Below are 20,531 nucleotides of genomic sequence, written 5' to 3'. Positions count from 1 at the left end.
AATTTCTTAAGAGCTGTATTTTCCAATAATAGCTGAGTTGTCAGTGGAACGTAGCCTTATAGCTGAGGTTTTTACCATTTGAATTTGTCCTAAGTCTGTTCCTAAGCCTCGTTGTGGTGGATGGCATTGGGTGGGCTAATGACCTGTGGATCATGTCATTTGTTTTAAACTCCTGGTAGTCTCCCACGAAGAACAGGTCTGTGGTGAAGATCTGGACAAACATGAGCCATAAACCCTTATGATAATCTGATATTCTTTATCAGTTACCCTGTCTGAGAGGTTTACAGCCTGGAGGTAGTGTTCGTCGGTGAGTGAATGGGGGCCAAGCTGCTTATGTAACCCAGTCAGGCTCAGCCTGAAGAGGCAACAACAGAGAACCATGTGGGTCCAGCACTCGCAAGGTCCAGAGTAAGGGTGCCGTACAGTGCCCGTCAGGCACAGGGCAGGAGCTGAGGGCCCCAAGGGTTACAGACCCTGGCAGCAGAAGACGACTACCTTTTACATTTAATTTTCACTTATAACTAATAATCTGCTTGGAAAAAGTATTCTTGTGTAAGAGAAAATAGACTTTCTTCTCTATTCCACAAGAAAATTAAGAGGCAGGGTGTTGTCACGGTGTGTTTGTGAAAGATTTGCTCCTTTACATAATTAGTCAGAAACATTCCGGCAGAGAGAATTCACATTTTTTTAATAACATGGCACAATTTAAATAACACAAGTGTAACGGAGGAGCATGCCCAATGTCCAATCGCCTTACTGTTTTCTTCCTTTGTACATGATCTAGAAAGGACTTCAATTTTTACATACATGATAAACAGCAAAAAAGTTGTTAACAATCTCTTTGCAATACATATTGACTACCCACTACTTCAGTGGACAATTTTTAGTGTTGGATAAAAATAAAAAAAAAACAAAAAAACAACCCCCCCAAAAAAAACAACCAACCAAAAAAACCCCACTGCACAACATTAGAATTTGACAGTTTTAAAGCACACATCTAAACTGTTAATGAACTACTAAAATATATCTCTGCTCATTAAAAACAAATGGTCTGAAGGTTTAGACTTTTGTCTTTTTAATTTTGTAGATAACTTAAGATAGCACTTTAATACACCATTGAACCAAGGGGAGCCGCTATTCTTGTTCCCAACACATCTTTAACCTCCTAGGCTTTAGGAAATGTCGTCTTGGTTCCGCTGTGTTCCCTTCAGAACAAGCTGTCCTTTAAAATCAGAAATGACTAACTTTCATGGAAAGACATAAGGGATCTGGTATCTGTCTGTATTTCTGAGAATAAATTATTTTGAATATGTATTTATAAGATTGTCTCCACAGGTTCACACAACTCCCAGTTGCATTAACATAACTAAACACAATAAGGAGTTTTCAGTGCGAGTTGAGATGTACTTCAGAAATTTGGTTTTTGTGCACATTTTATTTCTTTTAGATCTAGCTAAGATACAGCTGCAATTGAAATGGAGAGTCATACGTGTCTTGGCACTATAATTAAGGATGGGGTTCAGGTTGTATAAAGAATACAATTTTAAAGAGAAAATTCTGGCCCTCAAAGAAGGGTGTGTGAGGGGCAAACAGACAGAATGTAGGAGAGTCAAGGCATGAGTTGCATAGTTGAAAGGGTAAAAGAGGTTGTTGGAGAAATGTGAAACTTAAACACCATGCTGACTGAGCTAAAACCATTCTGCGAAAGAGAGCATTCTTAGTTTTGTTTATCGATTATGTACAATTGTTTAAAGTAAAGCTTTCATGACAGCTATTTGCATATTGGTACCTTCATTTTATCCTTAAGGAGTGATCACACTAACTATACAAATATCTACATTTTCCATCTTGCAGTGAATTAAAGTACCTGTACATTCCAAAAACTTGACTGTGTGGGGATGTCCTTGGTTTGCATTATACAGTTTCCTAATCGCTTGAGATCATCATCCAAATTAAAAATTCATAGACAAATTAGGATCAAACTGAATGAAATGGCAGGTAGAATTTCCACTTTTGTTTAGCAACTTTCTTCTTGTTTTTTTTTTTTTTACAAACAAAAAAACAAAAACAACCAACTAAAAAAAATAAATCACAAAAGATAATGAAGGTTCTGTACAGTTATAGTACATATTCTATAGCCCAATAACTAAGTGCTTGGTTATGTTTAGTCCATCAGGCACAAATCTTGGGCGCGTATGTGTCTGGTCTCACCGTGCCTCAATGTCTTTATGGGCGTGTGAGGGCGGTCTGTCTCTGACATCTGTGCTCAAAGGGGTGGTCCGTCTGGGAGAGGCTGCCCGAGTGCCGAGCGTTGGGATGAGGGGTGGTGGTGCACTGAGGGATGCAGTGGGCGGCGTTTTGTTCAGGATTCCGTTCTGATGGGCGGCTGCTGCAGCGACCGCAGCCGTAGAGGGGCTGACACGAGGGTAGTGCATGCTGGGTAACCCCGGCGCCATGAGGCCAGGGTGGGGAAGGTGTCCGTCTAGTGCAGCGTGGTGCATGGAGTGCAGGCGTCCGTGCTCGTAGTCCTCTCTGAGCATGTGCAGTCGCTCACGCTCCTCGAGGTGCGCCCTCTCATGCTCCCGCCTCTGCTCCAGAGTCAGCCCTTGAGAGCCGTCGCGATTGAAGTCATGTGGCTCGCGGTCCCGATAAGAGCGCTCCGCCTCGTAGAGCCGCGGCGTGGCCAGCCGGTGCAGGGGATCACTCCTCAGGAGCATGTCCCGGCCCAGCGGGTCCCGCCGGTGGATGTCCAGCCCTCTGTAGGGGTCCCTCATCGGGTCCCAGTGGAAGGCAGGGTAAGGAAACCTGTCCGCCCCGGGGATAGGGCTGATGCCCATGAAGGGGGCCACCATGCGAGTCCTCTCCAGGTTGCTGACGCTGTTCATGGGGTGTACCCCGGCCATGCCCGTGGGCACTCCCAGAGAGGGGGGTGGGTGGAGGCTGCCAGGGGGTGGAGGAGCGTGGGGGGTGGATCTCTGTTCCGGGGACCTGCCTGTAGCTCCGTCTGGCTCCTCTTTCCTCTCTTCCTTCACCTTCACCTCGCTGTTCTTCTTCTCGGCGCTGTCGCCGCTCATCCCGCCGTTCATCCTCTCCAGGCCTGCTGGCCTCACGTACGGCGACGCCGTCGCCCGATTGGCCGGCTTGTCCTCGGACGTACGCCCGTCCGAGATGATGGCTGTGCCTTTGTCGTCATGGTGATTCTCCTTCGGCTTGTGCTCGTCCGCGCTGGGATCTTTCCAGTCGGACAGCTCCTTTTCCCGCTCTCGCTCTTTGTGTTTGTCTTTGTCCCGCGGCTCGCTGGGTACAAACTGGCTGCGGGGGGCATCGGACGTCCGGCCCAGCAGGGTGAGGGGGTTGATGGGGGCTGGAGAAGGGTGGCTCGGATGCCGCTTGTCCACAGCATCTCTGTCAGCAGATGAAACAAGCATGTCTCCATTAGCAGCAGATAAAACACCTCACACACTTAAAACAGAAGAAAGTGAAGCAACTGCTGCTTATAAAGAGATTTAATAAATAAATAAATAAAAAAATCACCACAGTGTGTTTACTTTAAGTCTATTCATATTTCGGCAACTCAGTTTCTTCCTCTTAATTATAAAATCGGATAATGAACTTTCTTTCATTGATATAAATGTTTTATATCGCTAATGCATCACCTAAAATGCACCACTAAAACATCACATAATACAATGCTGCTGTAACTGAGTGCCAATAGCTCCCTCTTGTGGAGAATCTTGGGCCTGGTAAATGCGTGTTAGTATGTGAGCAAGTCAGTGACTAGTTTTGAGGACTACATTTCAGTAGTACTTCAGCACTGCAGTTCTACTTAAGGCACGTCACTATGCACATTTGTGTACCAATTGTGTATAATTGTGTTTGATTTGGTTCCTGGGCTTCTCTGTCTATGCACCAGATGATTCCCTCTTAAATATTTACCCTTTTTCATAATTTAAGTGATTTTGTTATTTTTTGAAGAACAAAATGTCACCTGATTTTTTAGGGATATTTTAACTTTGCATTTACCTGATTGTTAGCGTGTAAACACAAGGCCAATTAAAAAGATGTAGCACACACACACACGCGCGCACACACACGCACGCGCACGCGCGCACACACACGCACGCACGCACACATGCTTCCTTCACATCTGTGGCGTGTGTGCTACAGTTACATGTGCTGTGCCTGTCCTACCACAACTTGGCATTCAGCATTGAAATAAACAATTCTATAATAAAACAACACTTACCAACTGAATGTTTGTTCTTAGCCCCATTATCATCATACAGAATTGCTAGATCATGATGGTGTGTTTGGCATTCTGTATTTTTAATTGTTAATTAACTGAGTAATATTCCAAATATTAATAAAACAAATACTAGCTATGCCAGTGGATGGTCATATCCATAATGTATTTGACGTGACACATATGTATCAATCAATACACTGATCTAATCAATATTTTCATTATAAGGATTTTTTAAATATACAAATCACTACACCTCATTTTCAATGCCCGCAGCATTGAATATACCTTGCATTTACATATTCATGTATATGTTGTGACTGCAAACAAATTTGCGCCTGTGACATCCTGCCGGTGTGGTTTTCCACCCTTTCAATAATGCACACAAACACAGCTCCCCCTTGTGGAGAATCGTCACATTGCAAGGCTGCGAATGAATTAAAGTCTCCCGACACAGAAATGAAATTACGATGCAGTTACTGAAGGAAGCTCACCGATCTTTGTCCTCTTTACCAATGGAAGAGTCCCTCTTGTCCGAGTCTCTGTCCCGGTCCCTTTCATGGGAGCTGACGGAGGTGCTGCGTTCGGAGTCTCCGGGTTTCAGCCAGGGAGGTGGGGTGGGGAAAGATGGGGGTGTGCGGTGCAGCCTGTTCCAAGGCTCATGGCCAGCACCAAAGTGCTGCTGGACGTTGGTGGAGTCCTTATGCCCGAAGACAGAGTTCGGAGCTGAAAGGTGGAGGCGACAAAATACCATCATCACTGGTCACAGCACAAAGGTCAATGTCATATCACTGGTCACAGCACAAAGGTCAATGTCATATCACTGGTCACAGCACCAAAGGTCAACGTCACACCATCACTGGTCACAGCACCAAAGGTCAACGTCACATCACTGGTCACAGCACAAAGGTCAATGTCATATCACTGGTCACAGCACAAAAGGTCAGCATCACATCATACTATTAAAGGTCGTCTTTACTTTTATACCTCTTTTAATTCTGAAATATCCAAGGCCTTAATGTCCATGTATTACAGAAGACAACAATAATAAGTAAGTGACATTCTCCGACTGCTTATCTGATAAGAACACAGGTGTCTATATTCTGAACAATTATAAAAACATGAACTAAGCCCCATGTATGGCTAGCACGCGTCTTACTATCCTGTATGGCTAGCATGTCTTATTCTGGCATGTATGTTCGCTCTTCTACACAGTCCTTCATGTCAATGAGCTACAGATGAATAATGGCACCACAGAAATGAGAGCCAGTCTTATGTTTGCACACGACAGGTTTGGTTGGTGTTTGCACACACACTGAAATGTGTTCATGCCAACCATGCTTTACATAAATAAAATGCTTTTTTTTCTCCCGCAACCCCAAAATACAAACTTAGAAATAAACTGCAAGTAGTTATGACAGTAAAGTCCCTTCGCACATTAAAAGTACATCAAGGCAGAGGGATGGGCTTTGTGCTTGAGGCCATGTTATAGGCACGCCTCCCAGATTAAACTTAAACCTAATTTAAACAGTTCCTAATGCTGATTTATCACTGGTGCCACAATTAGGCCAAGACCAGGCTTAAGCTAGTCAGAGCAGTGAGCAGTATGTCTGTGAAATGAGGCATGGATAAGCCCTTTCTGGAAAACTGGAAATTACATTCCATCAGGGCGGGGCTCCCAGATGACCATTTGTTATCATGTTACCATGGTGTTACCATGGTGTTGTGTTAAACTTTCGAAGAAGGAAAAGGACCTTTTATCATAAGAATGCGTGTTTCTGAGTTATTGGATTTAACGGAACGGCGGGAACAGCATGACAGAGCGCTTCCTGTAGATTTAAGGCTCCATGGATTTGGTCAGGTTTTGGTAGGATTTGGTTCGTAGTGGCACAGAAAAAGCGTTTAAATCCCGACATGCCTCCATTTATGACATGGCTCCTCATGTTTGCTTAGTAGCTAATTGTATTTTTTGTTAATTAACTAATTGTATAATTGATTAATTGTATGATTAAGGTTTTTGAGTAATTGATTATTTGCATGATTAAAGTATTGGACTAATTGATAAATTGGAGGTTTAAGGTAATTGACTAAATGATGAATTGAGTGATTAAGGTATCTGACCAACTGATTAATTGGGTGTTTGAGGTATTTGATTAATTAAGTAATTGGGGGATTAAGGTGTTTGACACTCACTAAGCGCTGGGTTTCCCAGGCCCCCGAAGGCTGTACTGCTTAACGCGCCGAGACCTCCAAACGATGGTGGTCTGTTGAAGGGCTCTGCAGGAGCATGGAGAGAGTCCACACATCACACAGCATTAAGGATCCTTCAACTGCTGCACGACTTCACAGACATGACATCAAGCATCCTACAGTTCCAGTCTATCTGCTAGACCTTCCACGCTCACTCTTCACACACAGATCAATCTGGCAACGCGTCCCAGGCGGGTGGTCAGTGGCAGAGCACAGTCGGAATGCCGTACCCAAGTGAGGTGCCGGCGTCAGGAAGGTGGTGGCGTGAGGTGGAGGCGGTCCGAATGGAGCGGCGGAGGGATGCGCGGAACCTTCAGCAGACGGAAGAGGAAAAGCTCCATGAGTGTGCTTGCTTTCCAACACAGAAAACACTTGGGAATATCATTCGCACACACACGCTTCTATGTACAGATCCATTAAAGTCAAGAGTATAAACGATGCTTAATAGTTCATCAAAAAACAACCTCCATCAAAACAAATTTCACTTTTGAGAAAAATTGGTATTTCATATTTCAAATATATGATCAATATATATTCAAATACACATCTTTCAAATAGTATATTCTTCAAAACTCATTACCAGAAAAACAAAGAACTAAGAAAGGAAAGTTGCCAGCTCCTGTGATTTAACCCTCACTGGCAGCGCTTATTAATGGCTGAGTACTTCCATATGTTACACATGAGAATGCACCTAAGGGCACTGCACATGAATTAGTGGGGGGACACAGCATCACGCCACATGTTAAAAGACGTGTTTACTGACAGTTGTGTGTTTTTAGTGACAGGCCCAAAATTCAAGTTAAAGTCAGCTTGGCAATTTTGGGTGTGTTGACCAGAGAGAAAATATTTTCAAAGACTTCAGTGGATTGCTGCAGCATATGAATCTGAAATGGTGATGGTATTTATAATAAAATCTTCTGACTGGCAAGTATTTGATTCTATTTAGGATGTGTTAACTCACAAGTATGCAGGGTTGAATTCTAATTCTGGCACCTCTGTGGGGAGGAAATCTACCTAGCCTAAAACCTTACTCACTCGCTGCTGAGAAAAGCGTGGCGGGTCGTGCCAAATCGTGGGGGTGGTGGATTGCGCCAAAGAGACTGGGACCTGGGGGCCGACTCAGGAATTCTGGCTTGAGACCAAAATCCAGCTTGTGAGGATCGACCTGCATCTGCTGCTGGAGAATTCCAGACAAAGGAGGGCGGGAGAGTGAAAGAGAGAAAAACACTTCAATTATATAATTTACTAAGCTCTTATACTCCTTAAGTAATATATCAACACATCTAATTACTTACACATGTTCGGCACCAAAGAATAGTGGCTTATGGGGTTTCTGCCACTGTATCACATATTGTGATATGCAGTACAGCTAAAAACCAGCATTAGCGAGCACCTTGAAGACAGATTTTAGTTCATGTTTTTGTGTCCTTTATCTCTGTAGATGTGTGTCAGAGAAAACAACAGTCTGAATGAGATTAGAGACAGTGCGCTTCAGGCACGCGTGGCGATGCGTTTGCTGGGTGTAACCTTCCTTTACGTCTTTAGCCTCATATCATCAGTGCAAAACTTGGACACCAAATATATGCTGGTAGATTGGAGAAACAGCAAACTGTGAACATTAAAATGTGCATATCTTCCATTTATGACATGCAAATAAAATGAGAAAAGTTTATGGCTATGTGTAAGTGATTCTGGAAACTGTACATGTGTCAAAAGAGAATTTAATAATGTCTGGTCAACAGTGATAAGCACATATAACAGTGAATTACTGCCATCCAGTCTTACTGTAGGAAATGAGTTTCAGGCCGTTTGTCTGAACTGTGCTGCATTACCGCTACTGTGCAGTATCTTTCAGTATACTGTATTCACTCACCTTTCCTTTTTGTTGGTGGTGATAGATTTGCCAGGCAATATGGACATGCATGGCACACCATTTCCCTGGTTTCTGAGAAAAGGAATATTTTATTAGATTAATTTCAAAATTAAACACATTCTTTGATTTAAACATTGCCTTGTAATGCTGTAAACTTGTAATATGTATAGCAGGTGGACATAACCTACAGTTCAGATGATTGATATTTTTAAAGGATATTTAACCAAAAAATGAACAGCGAACCCCTCACAATAGATGTTTCTGAATTAGCAAAACAAAATTTGTTGTAACTAAACTGTAATGTACCACCGTCTTCCGAACAGATGTTCTATTCTGTGCTACACACAGATGTTCTATTCTGTGCTACTAATGTTTGTTTGTAGCAAGTCAGCTGTAACTAGTGTAGAACAAACTGACTCCAGCACCTATATGGCATAAGCAATGCTGTGTGAAACTACAGGGTGAAAACACAAGCTGTTGTCTCACACACACACACACACACACACACACTCACACTCACACACACACACTACTGCATAATACTCAATACTCCCATTTACTCAGCACTCCTATATACTCAATAACCTACAAAAATAACTCAAACATAAAAAAATGTTTTAGGCAAAGAAAGTCAAAGTAATGAACTAAATATTATCCTGTATCCTTGTAAGGTGACCTGTGACCTCAGTGTAGGGGCCTTTGAGGGTCTCTGTACCAGGTGCAGAGTGGTGAAAAAGTGTTTAAAAGCATGAAGATGTACTTATTCAATAATGTTTCTGTGGGTAACACAAAGAGAATCTCTTATTTTAGTTATAATGGTACCAAACTCTAACCGGTATAAGAGCTGAATATAAATTTGCATAATGGTAAATAATGCATGATTTGGACAATAAATGATGGAAACCAAAGATCAGCAGGTAAAAAAGTAAACTGTATAAATCGTCCTTGAAAAAGTGTATAAAAGTAAACTCTTCTACCCCTCACACTTTCGCCAGACGCTTTAAATGAATGTTTATCTTTAACAAGCCAGGTATTCTCACTGACTCATTCTGAAGTCTGCATCTTTATTTGCTATTTGGAATTATAACAACAACCCCCTCTTAATACCCAATAGTGCTTAATACCCACTTATACTCAATATTCCTCTATACTTAATAGTCCATATATACCCAATACTCATAAAAAGTCAGTAGCCCTGTATACTCAATACTGAAAAAAATAATATTAACCGTTCAATAACTGTTCAATAATATTCTTGTTTGATAGCAGTTTTCTGGCACTCTCGCTCATGTATATTTTTGGGTGACGGGCCATTTTGTGATGCTCTTAGTTCTAACTTAAACATTTTGCACATTTTACGTTTGTTTTATAGCTACAATATTCTGATAATCTGATTGGTCAGAATATTTCCCCATTCCAATTTTCTCCATTTTTAATATTGATTTGTGTTATAGCCCTTTTCAGTTGGACTTCTAAAAAATGAAAGCTCAATTATCTTAATCTCAATTAAGATTAAAATCTAAATCCATAGACCTATAAAAGGACTTCTGACATTTTTCCATATCGCCCTGCCCTAGTATGACCAGATGTTCACACAGGCAAATGACTCTCATAAAACACACTTACCCTGAGCATGGGCCGGAATGGATCTGTCAGCTAGAGAGAGAGAGCATGCGTGCAAAAGGAAAGAGAGAGAGAGTGAGAATGCTCACAAAGCTATCACTTAACACATTTTGCCATCATTGCTTCATTACTGCCTAAGATTCAATGCAATGATTATGGTCCATTCTTAACTAAAACATTTGATTTTCTGTGTTTCTTGGCCTAGTCAATGCACAACAATCTGTACAAATACACAAGACTGAACTAGAAAAGTACTTCACGTTGCCTTGTAAAAAATGAGCACAGGGTTGTCTGTCCAGAAATGTCAAGTGTTAGTCTAAAAGTTTAAAAAGTGTTAGAGTTTAGAGAATTTGTGAAAGGAAGGTGAGATGAAATCAACGAGAGCACTCTTAGTAATAAGTGGCATACATGTGACACTCGTAGATATGTAGATCTGAGCTGCCCAATTTACTGAAGATGCTTAAAATCACACACATTAAAAAAGTAGTGAAATCAATGAAAAGTGAAGCAGACTGCTAAGAGAGTTCAGATCTGGAGATGTAAAAACATGAGGACATTCGACTGTTGAAGCTGCTGCACATTGGGGCATTTCACTGGAAGACTGTTACTGCCGGCTCAGACACTCGAATAGACTGCGCCCTAATGATGCCAAGCCAGTCAACTATTCTGCAGCTGTGGACATTTAGGGCTCATTTAACTGGCTTTGTAAAACCAGCACATAATTGGTTTGAAAAACTTTAAAGTCTAGTTATTAAGTTGCCATGAGAAGGCCATTTTGAATTATTTTGTTCTTTTCAAGGTTTTGATTAAAAGGCTGAAAATACACAGGCCTGAAGGAGGAGCAGTATTAAAATCTTAGCAGTATTAGACTTTAAACTATTATAATCTTACCAGTATTACAATTTAAACAGTATTAGAATATTAAAAGGTCTGGGTAAGAGGCTATACATCATTTGTATAAAATCTGACGGTTGCAGTCAAATTTGAATACAATTGTTTCACAACTAGACATACAGAGCATGGTTGACCATTTAGAAATGTTTGGCTAGCCTAATGATTTATGCGTTTGTTTGTCTGTCTGTCTGTCTGTCTGTCTGTCTGTGTGTGTGTGTCATACCCGTGGGTCTTTCTGAAGAAGTGTGTGCGGGACAGCTCCAGGTCTGGCTGCCACATCTAATGGATTTGTGGTCTGGAAGACACACACACCACAATAAGGAAAACAGTGAGACCCACGCCTCATGTTTACTAACAAAGATACCGAGAGCGTAATCTTGGAGAGATGGAAAATTAGCTGGAATCTCATCATAAACACCTTAGCTTGTCTCTAAGCATAAACATGACACGTCGCTGGTCTCGAGTCCTAGTTTTACATTTATCCAAATCATTTTAGTTTGTAAAATGGCACTACTGTGGATTCTAACAATCCATATTCCAGCGTTCCCGTTTACCTTGGGCTGGAACGCTCCTTGGAGCGAGCTGAAGGGCCCTGTGGGTGGGATGACGGGTGGAATTCCGGGCACCGGTGGGATGACGGGCGGAATACCGGGTACCGGAGGCGGATACGAGTGGAAAAGCTGAGAGGGAAAAACAAACATTCATTGTTTACAAAATGTAAGTCCTCATTTTGGGTCATTTCTTTTCTTTTGTTTAATTATCTTTAGGTCAATTCATACATAGAACAAGAATACAATTCTGTAAATCAGGTATTACTGAAATTAAACAGTAACATGAATAAATAAGTGATTCCATGAGAAAATAAATGGATGATGGACAAACAAGGCACATTTGTTGGCATGGCAAACTTATTGTTACATTGGTTTGCCATTATTATTATTTCCCTAAACACAATTTTTCATAAGCATAGTTTGTGAACAAAGTTTATATTGGCTTGGCAAAAAGGTGAAATTAGGAAAGCACAAAACTTTCCCAAACTTCTGAGTTGTCTATTTAGCCACCCTCTGTGTCACTTATTTACAGACAGCCCCTATTCTGGCATCTTAAACCCACCAAATCTGCTTCCAATTATATTCAGTGTAGGTTAAGTGCAGGTTATCAATACCTATTGGATATTATTGGAATGACCCCTGAAGTGGTGTCTTTACGCTCTTTATGCTCTAGAGGGCGCTGTTCTCTCTGCAGCACTGTGGTACTCTTACTTGGGCAGTTGTGCAATGAGGCAAACGGTGTCCGTTGCAAAATAGATCAAATAAACTCACCCTCCAACTGTGCACCCTCCCATCTTCCCACCACACTGCTTCCACTTCTGATTACTTTTAAGCATGTGCGAATTATTAGGTAGAAATAACGACGTGTTGACACAAGCCGCACAAATGCACATCAACAGAACAAGTTGTCCTGTTCTGTCCCTCAAAAACCCTGCTTACCACAGAAACCCGTGTCTACTACATCTCCTACATGCCAGCGACGCCCAACAGAAAGATTTATTTTCTGACATAAAGCAGATCATTTCATTCCAGATACCTTTCTGAATTTACAAAAATTGCTATGCTTCATTCATTTTCACAAGCCTTTATAACCCCCAATGTTTCTGCTTTGCATATCCCTGGGGTGGCAATTTAAACTTTATTCACAGATTTTATTTTCTAGTAAGAACACTGAACTCTGCTCCAGCTGCATGAAGGGTGTTTAAGCACTTACATTTATGGCATTTATCTGACACTTTTATCCAGAGAGACTTACAATTATGACTGAGTACAACTTGAGTAATTGAGGGTCTTGCTCAGGGACCCAACAGTGGCAACTTGGCAGTGGTGGGACTTGAACCAGCAACCTTCTGATTACAAGTCAAGTACCTTCACCACTGAGTGACTGCTGCATACTTGCGCCCACGCACACTGCCCACGGCTGACGACTCTGCCGATTCTCCTGACGTACTCTTTAAACTGTAACCACTTCACTTATTCATGCATGACCATCAACTAATGCTAAAAAAGAAATCAGAAACTAATAAAGAAGAAAAAAAAAAAAAAGATCTTTTACAACTAGAAATACAATCATTTGAAATGCAAATTGTCATCAAGAACTGAAATGGAAAGAAATGAATAATCATAACCCTTTAAGCTGAGAGATGCTTTAAAGCAACGGAGGGATGGAGGGTTAGTTTTCAGATGAATGAGCAAGAAGCTTAGAGTGCTGGAGTTGCGGAGCAAACGCAAAGATCAGACCCATAAAGAAATGCGGATGGCTTTTAGATGGCTTATTACCGGCTCTGTCTGGGTGGAACAAAACAACAACAGATAATGGAACCCTTTGATGGGAGGAAACTGTTGTAACAAGAGCATATGCTGTAATGCCTTAAACTGCCTGAAAATAACAGTCTAAGACACAACTGAGCATGCGGCAGGGCTCTCGCAATACGCCAGCGAGAAGACACGATCGGTTAAATGATAGACACTGTGGAGTACAAACACTGGTTCACTCACGCTGTGTCTGTAGAAGGGGTCGACTTTCGTAGGATATTTGTCAAACTGTGGAGGAAGAGAGACAGACCTGAGCAGACAAAGTCTTTCAACCTCAAACATGTAAGTCAACGCAGCACACCAACACCTAAAACACACACTCAGGAAGACGCATCTCGTAAATCCTAGGTTAACAAAACACCTGAAGCCGGCGTTAATGACAGCTGGTAGACGCGCGTTTCTGACGCGTCACCTCTCCGCAAGGTGCTAGCGTTCTGTTCACCAGGATAGCAACTTCCGACGGGGAAGCCCTCCGCATGCGGCAGTCTTATCGAAGCATGTTATTGAGAGTGGTCACAGAGAGGCCGCTGATCACATAAAAGCAGCGATTTTAAAAGTGGCTGGAGTGCTCTAATTTGGATCCAGAGAGAACGTTCCTCCGCTCGCATATAAACGCGGCGGCTCTTCAACCGGTTTTTAATGCCCTCGTTAGGGAGCACAGAGGCCCGTGAGTGGGTGTGTCTGTGCTCACGAACTGGCCCCCGACGCCTGCCACGCCGGAGGCCGCATCAAACCCCCCTCCACGCCCCAAACGATGTCATTAAACCCGGAATGAATATACGTGCGTTAAGTTCTCGAGGCTTGGCAGGAGTCTAAACACAAAGCTGGTGGCCACGCCTGTTAGCTTTGAACTAACTGCGCTAAGCAGAGGGCATGGGAGAAAAAAACACAAGAAAGATCTGTAACAAAGAAAAGTCTCATTGTGGCCAAAGCGGAACACATGGTTGCGATTGAGACCGCGGGAGCTGCGCAAATGTCTTTGAGCTCAGCCTTAACCACTGAACTGCACATGTCTGTACACCCTCACACACATTCCTGCTCATCAAAGACTTTTCACGAGAGCATAATCACATTCTAGGCATTGGCATGCACATGCTCGACTAAAGACATTACATGAAATATTCAAACAATCACACCCACCCACAATCACTGACAGAACTACAGACCCTTACGCCAAACCAAAATGGAACTAACACTTTGTTACTTCAAGTCCAGAAACAAAACAGCAATTCAAATAACCTAATTTGTTAATCATTTTAAATAAGTATTTAATTCTTCTGTAGACATTAATAAATGCTATAATTTAATATTAAACTGCAAAATTATGTAGTAGCCCATCAATGGATCCAGTATGGGTTTTTTCCCCTCTACCCAGACACTCGGGTCATTCATAAAATTTGCCCTGCTATGTTTCTCCCAAACCACACTTGCTGTTAGAACTGTGCCAGACTTCCCCGGTATGCAAATGAGCTTTCCCAGCATTCAGCACCTTTAGTCAGACCGGTTTAAGCAAACCATGGTGCAGAATTTGTGGTTCTAGACTTGATATTGATATAAGATCCCTCCTATGTGCCAATCCATTTATAAAGCACTCACTTAAACTGCAGCATTCATTACTGAATCTATATACCAGTAATACATTTTAAGCAGTCATTAACAAACCATTACATAAAGATCAAGTTGCTATTTATAAGGGACTTGTATATAATAAAGTGTTACCAAAATGGTCAGTTATCATTGCATAATAATTCCATCTTTATAGACCAGTGGTATTCAAATCTGAGTCCTCCAGTTCCGGGATTTCCACCCTACTTTCATCTAGGACTCAGGTGTGAGGTTACATTAATCATTTAATCAAGAGATGACAAAATCCTGGACCGGATTTGGTCCAGTAGTGAATACCACTGTTATAGACATTCCCGCCCCGGGCAACTGTTTTTTTTTTTATCCCCCCAGAGTTGCGTTCTACTTATCCTCACATTTCGGCCCGTGGTACGCACCATAGGAGGTGCAGGCGTTGGCATGATGGTGTGGGGGAAAGGTGTGAAGGTGTGTTGGTGTGTGTGTTGGTGTGTGTGCTGGTGTTGGTGTTGGTGCTGGTGCTGGTGTTGGTGCTGGTGGAACTCCGTGCGCAGATAGGGAGGAGGACCCAGAGATGCTCCGCGGTCCGCACTCTGAGAAGCCAGGAAACGCGTGTTCAGCTCCTGCCGGAGGAGATCTTGCTCTGGAGGACGACAAGGGACAACGGAGTGCTGCTGTTAGAAGACAATGACCAAAGGTGTTGGAGTAGACTTCCTGTTTCTTGGCTATGTCCAAAAACCCCCAAAACAAAACCAATCGGTTATATTAGCCAAATACGGTACAAGGTGGCAGAAAGAACCTGCATGGTTGAAAGCTTTTCATAGTCTTAAAGAAATTTGACTGTAATGGTTTATGCTTAAATTGGTTTCTAAGACAAGTATAAATAGTGGAAGTTAATCATCTATTTATGAATTAATGCAAAGGAAAAAAATGTAATCTGTTTAAATTGCGCCCGGAACAAATAATTTTCATTCATAGTTTTCATAGTCCATCACCCTACAAGACAGTTACAAAACAGTGATACAAGAAGGAACATTGAATATGTACCCATGCGCAAGCTCTGGGGAGACATGACGCAGTATTATACAACCCCTGTTCCAAAAGGCCTGAACTGTAAATTTTACATAATACAGTATTTGATGTTTTGACAATATTCCCCCCAAACCTGATGGTTGCAACATGCTCCACAGAAATTGGGACACACAAGTGTTTATTGTTGCGTAACGTTACTTCTCCTTTAAAAGACACAAATTAGGCATTTGCCCGTGGAACACACCAGTTCATTAAGTTTAAGTGGAGGTTGCACGGTCATGGCCAAGACCCCTGAGTGGGAGCTGAGGGTAGCGGTTTGGGACAGACGCACCAGGGCTTCTCTGCTCACACCAATGACCCCATCACCCTGAAGAGCACTGAGCAGAGATGATGATGAAGGATTTTCTCCCATTCTTCCATCACACAGGTGAGGACTGTCCAGAAGCCACACAACTTACTTCTGTTGCCATGCCGGGGATATGCGAATCTGGGCAGGACACGCTTTGGTGTTCTGGATGGCACAGGTTTTTCAGTGTTCTGGTTTTTCGGTAGTAATAGTGCCATCGCAGACAGGCCCGTTATCTGTGCCATGGGAAGTGACCAAGCCCCCTACTATGACAGAAGCTGGACTTTGTTTATTTTGGACCTGATGCCAACACCTTAGACAGACCTTGCCAGCTTTGGCCTACAGAGCCCAGTGTGCAGTTTTTGTTTCAATACAAAGTACATTTACAAAGTACTGCTTTCAGTGTTCATCTGAATTTCTCTGAACTTTCCAACTTCTCTGCAAGTGCTGTGATATACAGTATCTAGTGTTTATTAATGAGTGAAAGGTGCATCTGTGCACTGGCTAGGACACAACATCTGATCTCTCCAAGCAGCAGTTACGTGCTACTGTGAAGGCAAGTGGCAGGTTAGGGTTAACACGCAGGGTGTCCGCTGTAGTTACTGAAGGAAAAGTCATCCTTGTGTCTGCTGCTGCTGGCTTTGGTCTGACAGGAGACTTCGAGAAAGTTCTTATCCAGGTGAAAGGGCCAGGCTCTGATTTCAGGAGCATGCTTTGCGACTCTGCCTTCTGAAGTACTGGCGCGGTACATGCGGCAATCCTCTTTGCAGTCCTGACTGAGCGCTGGAGTTTGTCTTATTCCTGTAATGTAGGCGGTGAGGAGGTGGCACGTTGAACCTTCAGCTGTCTCCAAATTATCATCCTCTCCTGTTCCCTCTTGGCAGTGAAGATCGTCTTCTCCTCCCACATCGGCTCCTTAGATATAGCGGTGCCCAGGAACTTAACTGACTCCTCAGATGAAACCACAGCACCATTTGTACGTGGGGTTTGAGGAGGGGGGGGCAGTCTAAAGCGCACCAGCAGCAGTCTTTAACGTACTGAGCATTAGGTGCTTACAACTCCACCAGGAGTCTTTCCTTTAGACAGACTTGGCGACTTTGGTTTTGAAGATGAGCACAAGGGTATCATCTGTAAACATTTAAATCTTTACACACAGCTCTTTGGAGGTCACTGGGGGATCCTGATCCGCACCTCTGCCGAGGTCGGGGGCTCTTGGGTGTATTTTCAGCCCCACCTGCTTGCCCCTGTCTGTCCTCCGCTGACAGATGGGCTCTGGCACAGTCAACTGCGGGTCCGGCGTGACGAAGCTCTGTGAGCCGAAGAGAACTCTCGCGACGGTGAGAACGACTGCCGGGGAAGAGCGGGGCGGGGCGAGGCGAGGCTAACGGGCAGCTAACGAATTCTGCATGCTAACAGATGGGCTCTAGCCTCCAATTCAACGACTGCAACATTCGTACATTTGGCAGGGCCTCAAAAGACACTCCTATTAATTCTGGAAATATACTTTTAGGTTTTCGCCGGCTACTGAGGTTCTACGTTCCACTCGTTCAGAAGACAAGGGATCCCAGAGCGAGCGAGAACGTCACACGGACAGCCCCGCACACACACAGCAGGGAAGGTGGCAGTGTTACCTGAGTAGGCGGTGCCGGCTGTGTGTCCTGGCACAGGCAGGGCGTTGGAGGTCAGCGGAGGTGGAGGTGGCAAGGCGGTGGGTGGAGCAAACATATTGGGGTGGTGAGACTGTGTGGAGCGCTGCAGGGAGGGGGGGAAGGAGTGGGGTGCGCTGGGGTTCGCTGGCAGGGGGAATGACGACGACGCCCCAGAGGGGGCAGCTTGGTGGTGGGGGCCTGGGGTGGGCCCGTGGGGCTTCCCTGGGGTACTGCTCCGGCTACTGCTGGGACAGAGGGGGGGGGGGGGGGGGGAGAGGGGGAGAGAGAGAGAGAGAGAGAGAGAGAGAGAGAGAGAGAGAGAGAGAGAGAGGGGGGGGGGGAGAGAGAGAACACGAGTTGAATAGACAGGAGAGAGGGAGAGAGAGAGAGAGAGAGAGAGAGCGGGGGAAGAGAGAGAGAGAGAGAGGGGGAGAGAGGGGGAAGAGAGAGAGAGAGAGAGGGGGAGAGAGAGAGAGAACACGAGTTGAATAGACAGGAGAGAGGGAGAGAGAGAAAGAACACGAGTTGAATAGACAGGAGAGAGGGAGAGAGAGAAAGAGGGGACTTTTATTGTCAGTTCAGATTTCTGCTACAAGCAAACAAGATTAACTGAAAATGACTTCAGAATTTGACCAAGCCTCTTATAAGGACACATTATGGAGTGGATTATCAATGCTTGGAATCCCATAGCTCTCTTCCTCACACGCTCAGTAGTAGCAGAACAAGAAGTTTTGGTTTACTGTGGGTTCGAGCTTTTCGTAACAATCGAGGAGAGCAAAGAAAAAAAACATGCCAGCTTTTGATTTACAGCGAACAAAAAACACGAAACATTTGGTATAGGAACATCCTCCATGCACATGCACACCCACACACAGATACCAGCACATACCAGAGGTTTGGACTGCAGTATAAAATACAGAAACCATAAACATGTCAATTTAAAAATATACCAACAACAAAAGCCTTAAATTACGTTCGAGGCCAGTCTGGGGTCGCGCCATACTCACCGCAGGCCGTTGACGGCGACGCTGCTGCCGTAGGCAGAAAGCGGGCGTGACAGACAGCGGGACAGCAGCTGGTGTTGCGGCGGCTGGCCGTGACTCTGCTGGGCGGGTAACAGAGGCGAGGCCCGATGGTGGCTTATTCCTGGGGCAGGGGGCAGGAGCTCGGGCCGGCTCAGGGCAGCCTGGGAAGGCTTGTCGCCCTGGGCGAGAGGCAGGGCGACAGACAGAGTGGCCCGCCGAGGCGGACGCTCTGGTCGGGATAGCGGGGTCTGGGCGGAGCTGGTGGGCGTGCGCGAGGGTGGGGGGAGGGGCCGGCTCGGCAGCGGCGGGGCGAGGCGGGGGGGCTGAGGGGGCGTGGCCCGGGCGGACGGCCCCAGAGACGGGGGCGTGGCCAGTGAGCTGTCCTGACTCTTCTCCTGGCTGCGCTCTAAGCCTGAGACCTTGGGCACGACCAGACCGTGCAGATCCTGAGAGGCGTTGATGGACAGAGTATGAGCAGCAAAATCTGAGTGAGACAGTCAGAGACAGACAGAGTTTATTACCAACGGGCAGAAACGGACGCTGTACAGACCGTTATATATACTCATGGACACCAGCACGGCAGCATACCATCATGTGAATTTAATTGTCACGACACATGATCAGAACAGGGTGTTACTACGGTCATAGCTAAACACTAACATTTTTGCAGTGGGTTACTGTGGGAGATGTCAACTTTTGTTTTTATTCAAAGGCTAGCGAGTTAACTACTAGGTTGTGAATTACATTTTTTTTTTTTATTCTTGTATATATTTCATGTTTGGTTGGGGTGAGTTACTGAAATCTCACCTCACTCGTCACACTGCAACAGTAAACGGAGCAACGTGACAGGATGTGTTATGGTGGGAACACAGTCACAAGACGGTGAAAAGTAACTGCGAATAATACGCAAAATATTCCACTGATGAAGTCTATTTTATGAAACTACTGAGGAAATGCTTAGATATTACAAACTGAAACTCTGACAAAGAGAACAGACCAGAACTTCAGTGCAAAGACACTGAAATAAATCCAACATATGAAATTCTAAATCATAAACTTGAAGTGAACTCTGGAGGAGCTGAAATGACAACAGAGAGTAATTTCAGAGAAAAGAGTGAAATAAACCAGAGTTGGTTACTGAGCCTCCGAGAATTAAGAGCTACGACATGTCATAATAAGCACATACTACTCTGGGTAATGCCGCGCCCCGTCACCTGCTTCTTCCCTGTGTATCCGTGGGAACACATCCCCCTCTATATTACTTCTTCCAGAGTCATGCACAGATCAGCCTCCAGATATCACCCATCATGAGGTTTGTGTCTGAGCCCAAAGCCGGGTGATATCCAAGCAGGTCCCGTGGGCCTCTTCACACAGCCTCCCCCGTCGAGCCCATCCCAGGGAGACCGAGCTGAGAGCTGCAAAGTTTTCCACGGAACATAACCGTGTTACGTAGCCATACCGAGAGCTTCCGGAGGCTCTGCCAGACAAAGATCAATAAGGTCGAAGTGTGAATAGGTCCCCCGGGCACGGAGTGCGGCATCAGACACCTGCCACCCAACCCAGGAAAGGCTACACACGCACCTTGACCAGGTAGAGGTTCACTTTCTCTCTGGCTTCAGCATGCATACACGATATGATTTATGGCATGT

General features: G+C 44.3%; 1 protein-coding gene across 10 annotated transcripts in view; it reads right to left on the bottom strand.

Moving 5' to 3' along the window:
• Positions 1-671: 671 nt before the first annotated feature.
• Positions 672-20,531, bottom strand: part of auts2a (activator of transcription and developmental regulator AUTS2 a) — a 317,309-nt gene continuing 297,449 nt past the window's right edge. For 6 of the 10 annotated variants that reach the window (XM_035535457.2, XM_035535460.2, XM_081701845.1 and 3 more), the window contains 13 exons: positions 18,865-19,366; positions 17,840-18,099; positions 15,229-15,473; positions 13,433-13,477; positions 11,438-11,563; positions 11,107-11,178; positions 9,993-10,022; positions 8,367-8,438; positions 7,529-7,670; positions 6,724-6,804; positions 6,437-6,520; positions 4,738-4,969; positions 672-3,405 (listed from right to left, as the gene is read on the bottom strand). In XM_035535457.2, the coding sequence (XP_035391350.1) occupies positions 2,208-3,405; positions 4,738-4,969; positions 6,437-6,520; positions 6,724-6,804; positions 7,529-7,670; positions 8,367-8,438; positions 9,993-10,022; positions 11,107-11,178; positions 11,438-11,563; positions 13,433-13,477; positions 15,229-15,473; positions 17,840-18,099; positions 18,865-19,366 (3,089 nt within the window). In that variant the 3' untranslated portion in view covers positions 672-2,207. The remainder of the gene's footprint in view (positions 3,406-4,737; positions 4,970-6,436; positions 6,521-6,723; positions 6,805-7,528; positions 7,671-8,366; positions 8,439-9,992; positions 10,023-11,106; positions 11,179-11,437; positions 11,564-13,432; positions 13,478-15,228; positions 15,474-17,839; positions 18,100-18,864; positions 19,367-20,531) is intronic. The other 4 variants (XM_035535458.2, XM_035535462.2, XM_035535459.2 and 1 more) reach the window with 3 other exon arrangements.

This window comes from Electrophorus electricus, chromosome 19 (genome assembly GCF_041902795.1).
Source record: "Electrophorus electricus isolate QZ-2024a chromosome 19, ASM4190279v1, whole genome shotgun sequence".
Classification (NCBI taxonomy): Eukaryota; Metazoa; Chordata; class Actinopteri; order Gymnotiformes; family Gymnotidae; genus Electrophorus; species Electrophorus electricus.
This window is presented reverse-complemented; position numbering and strand designations above follow the sequence as displayed.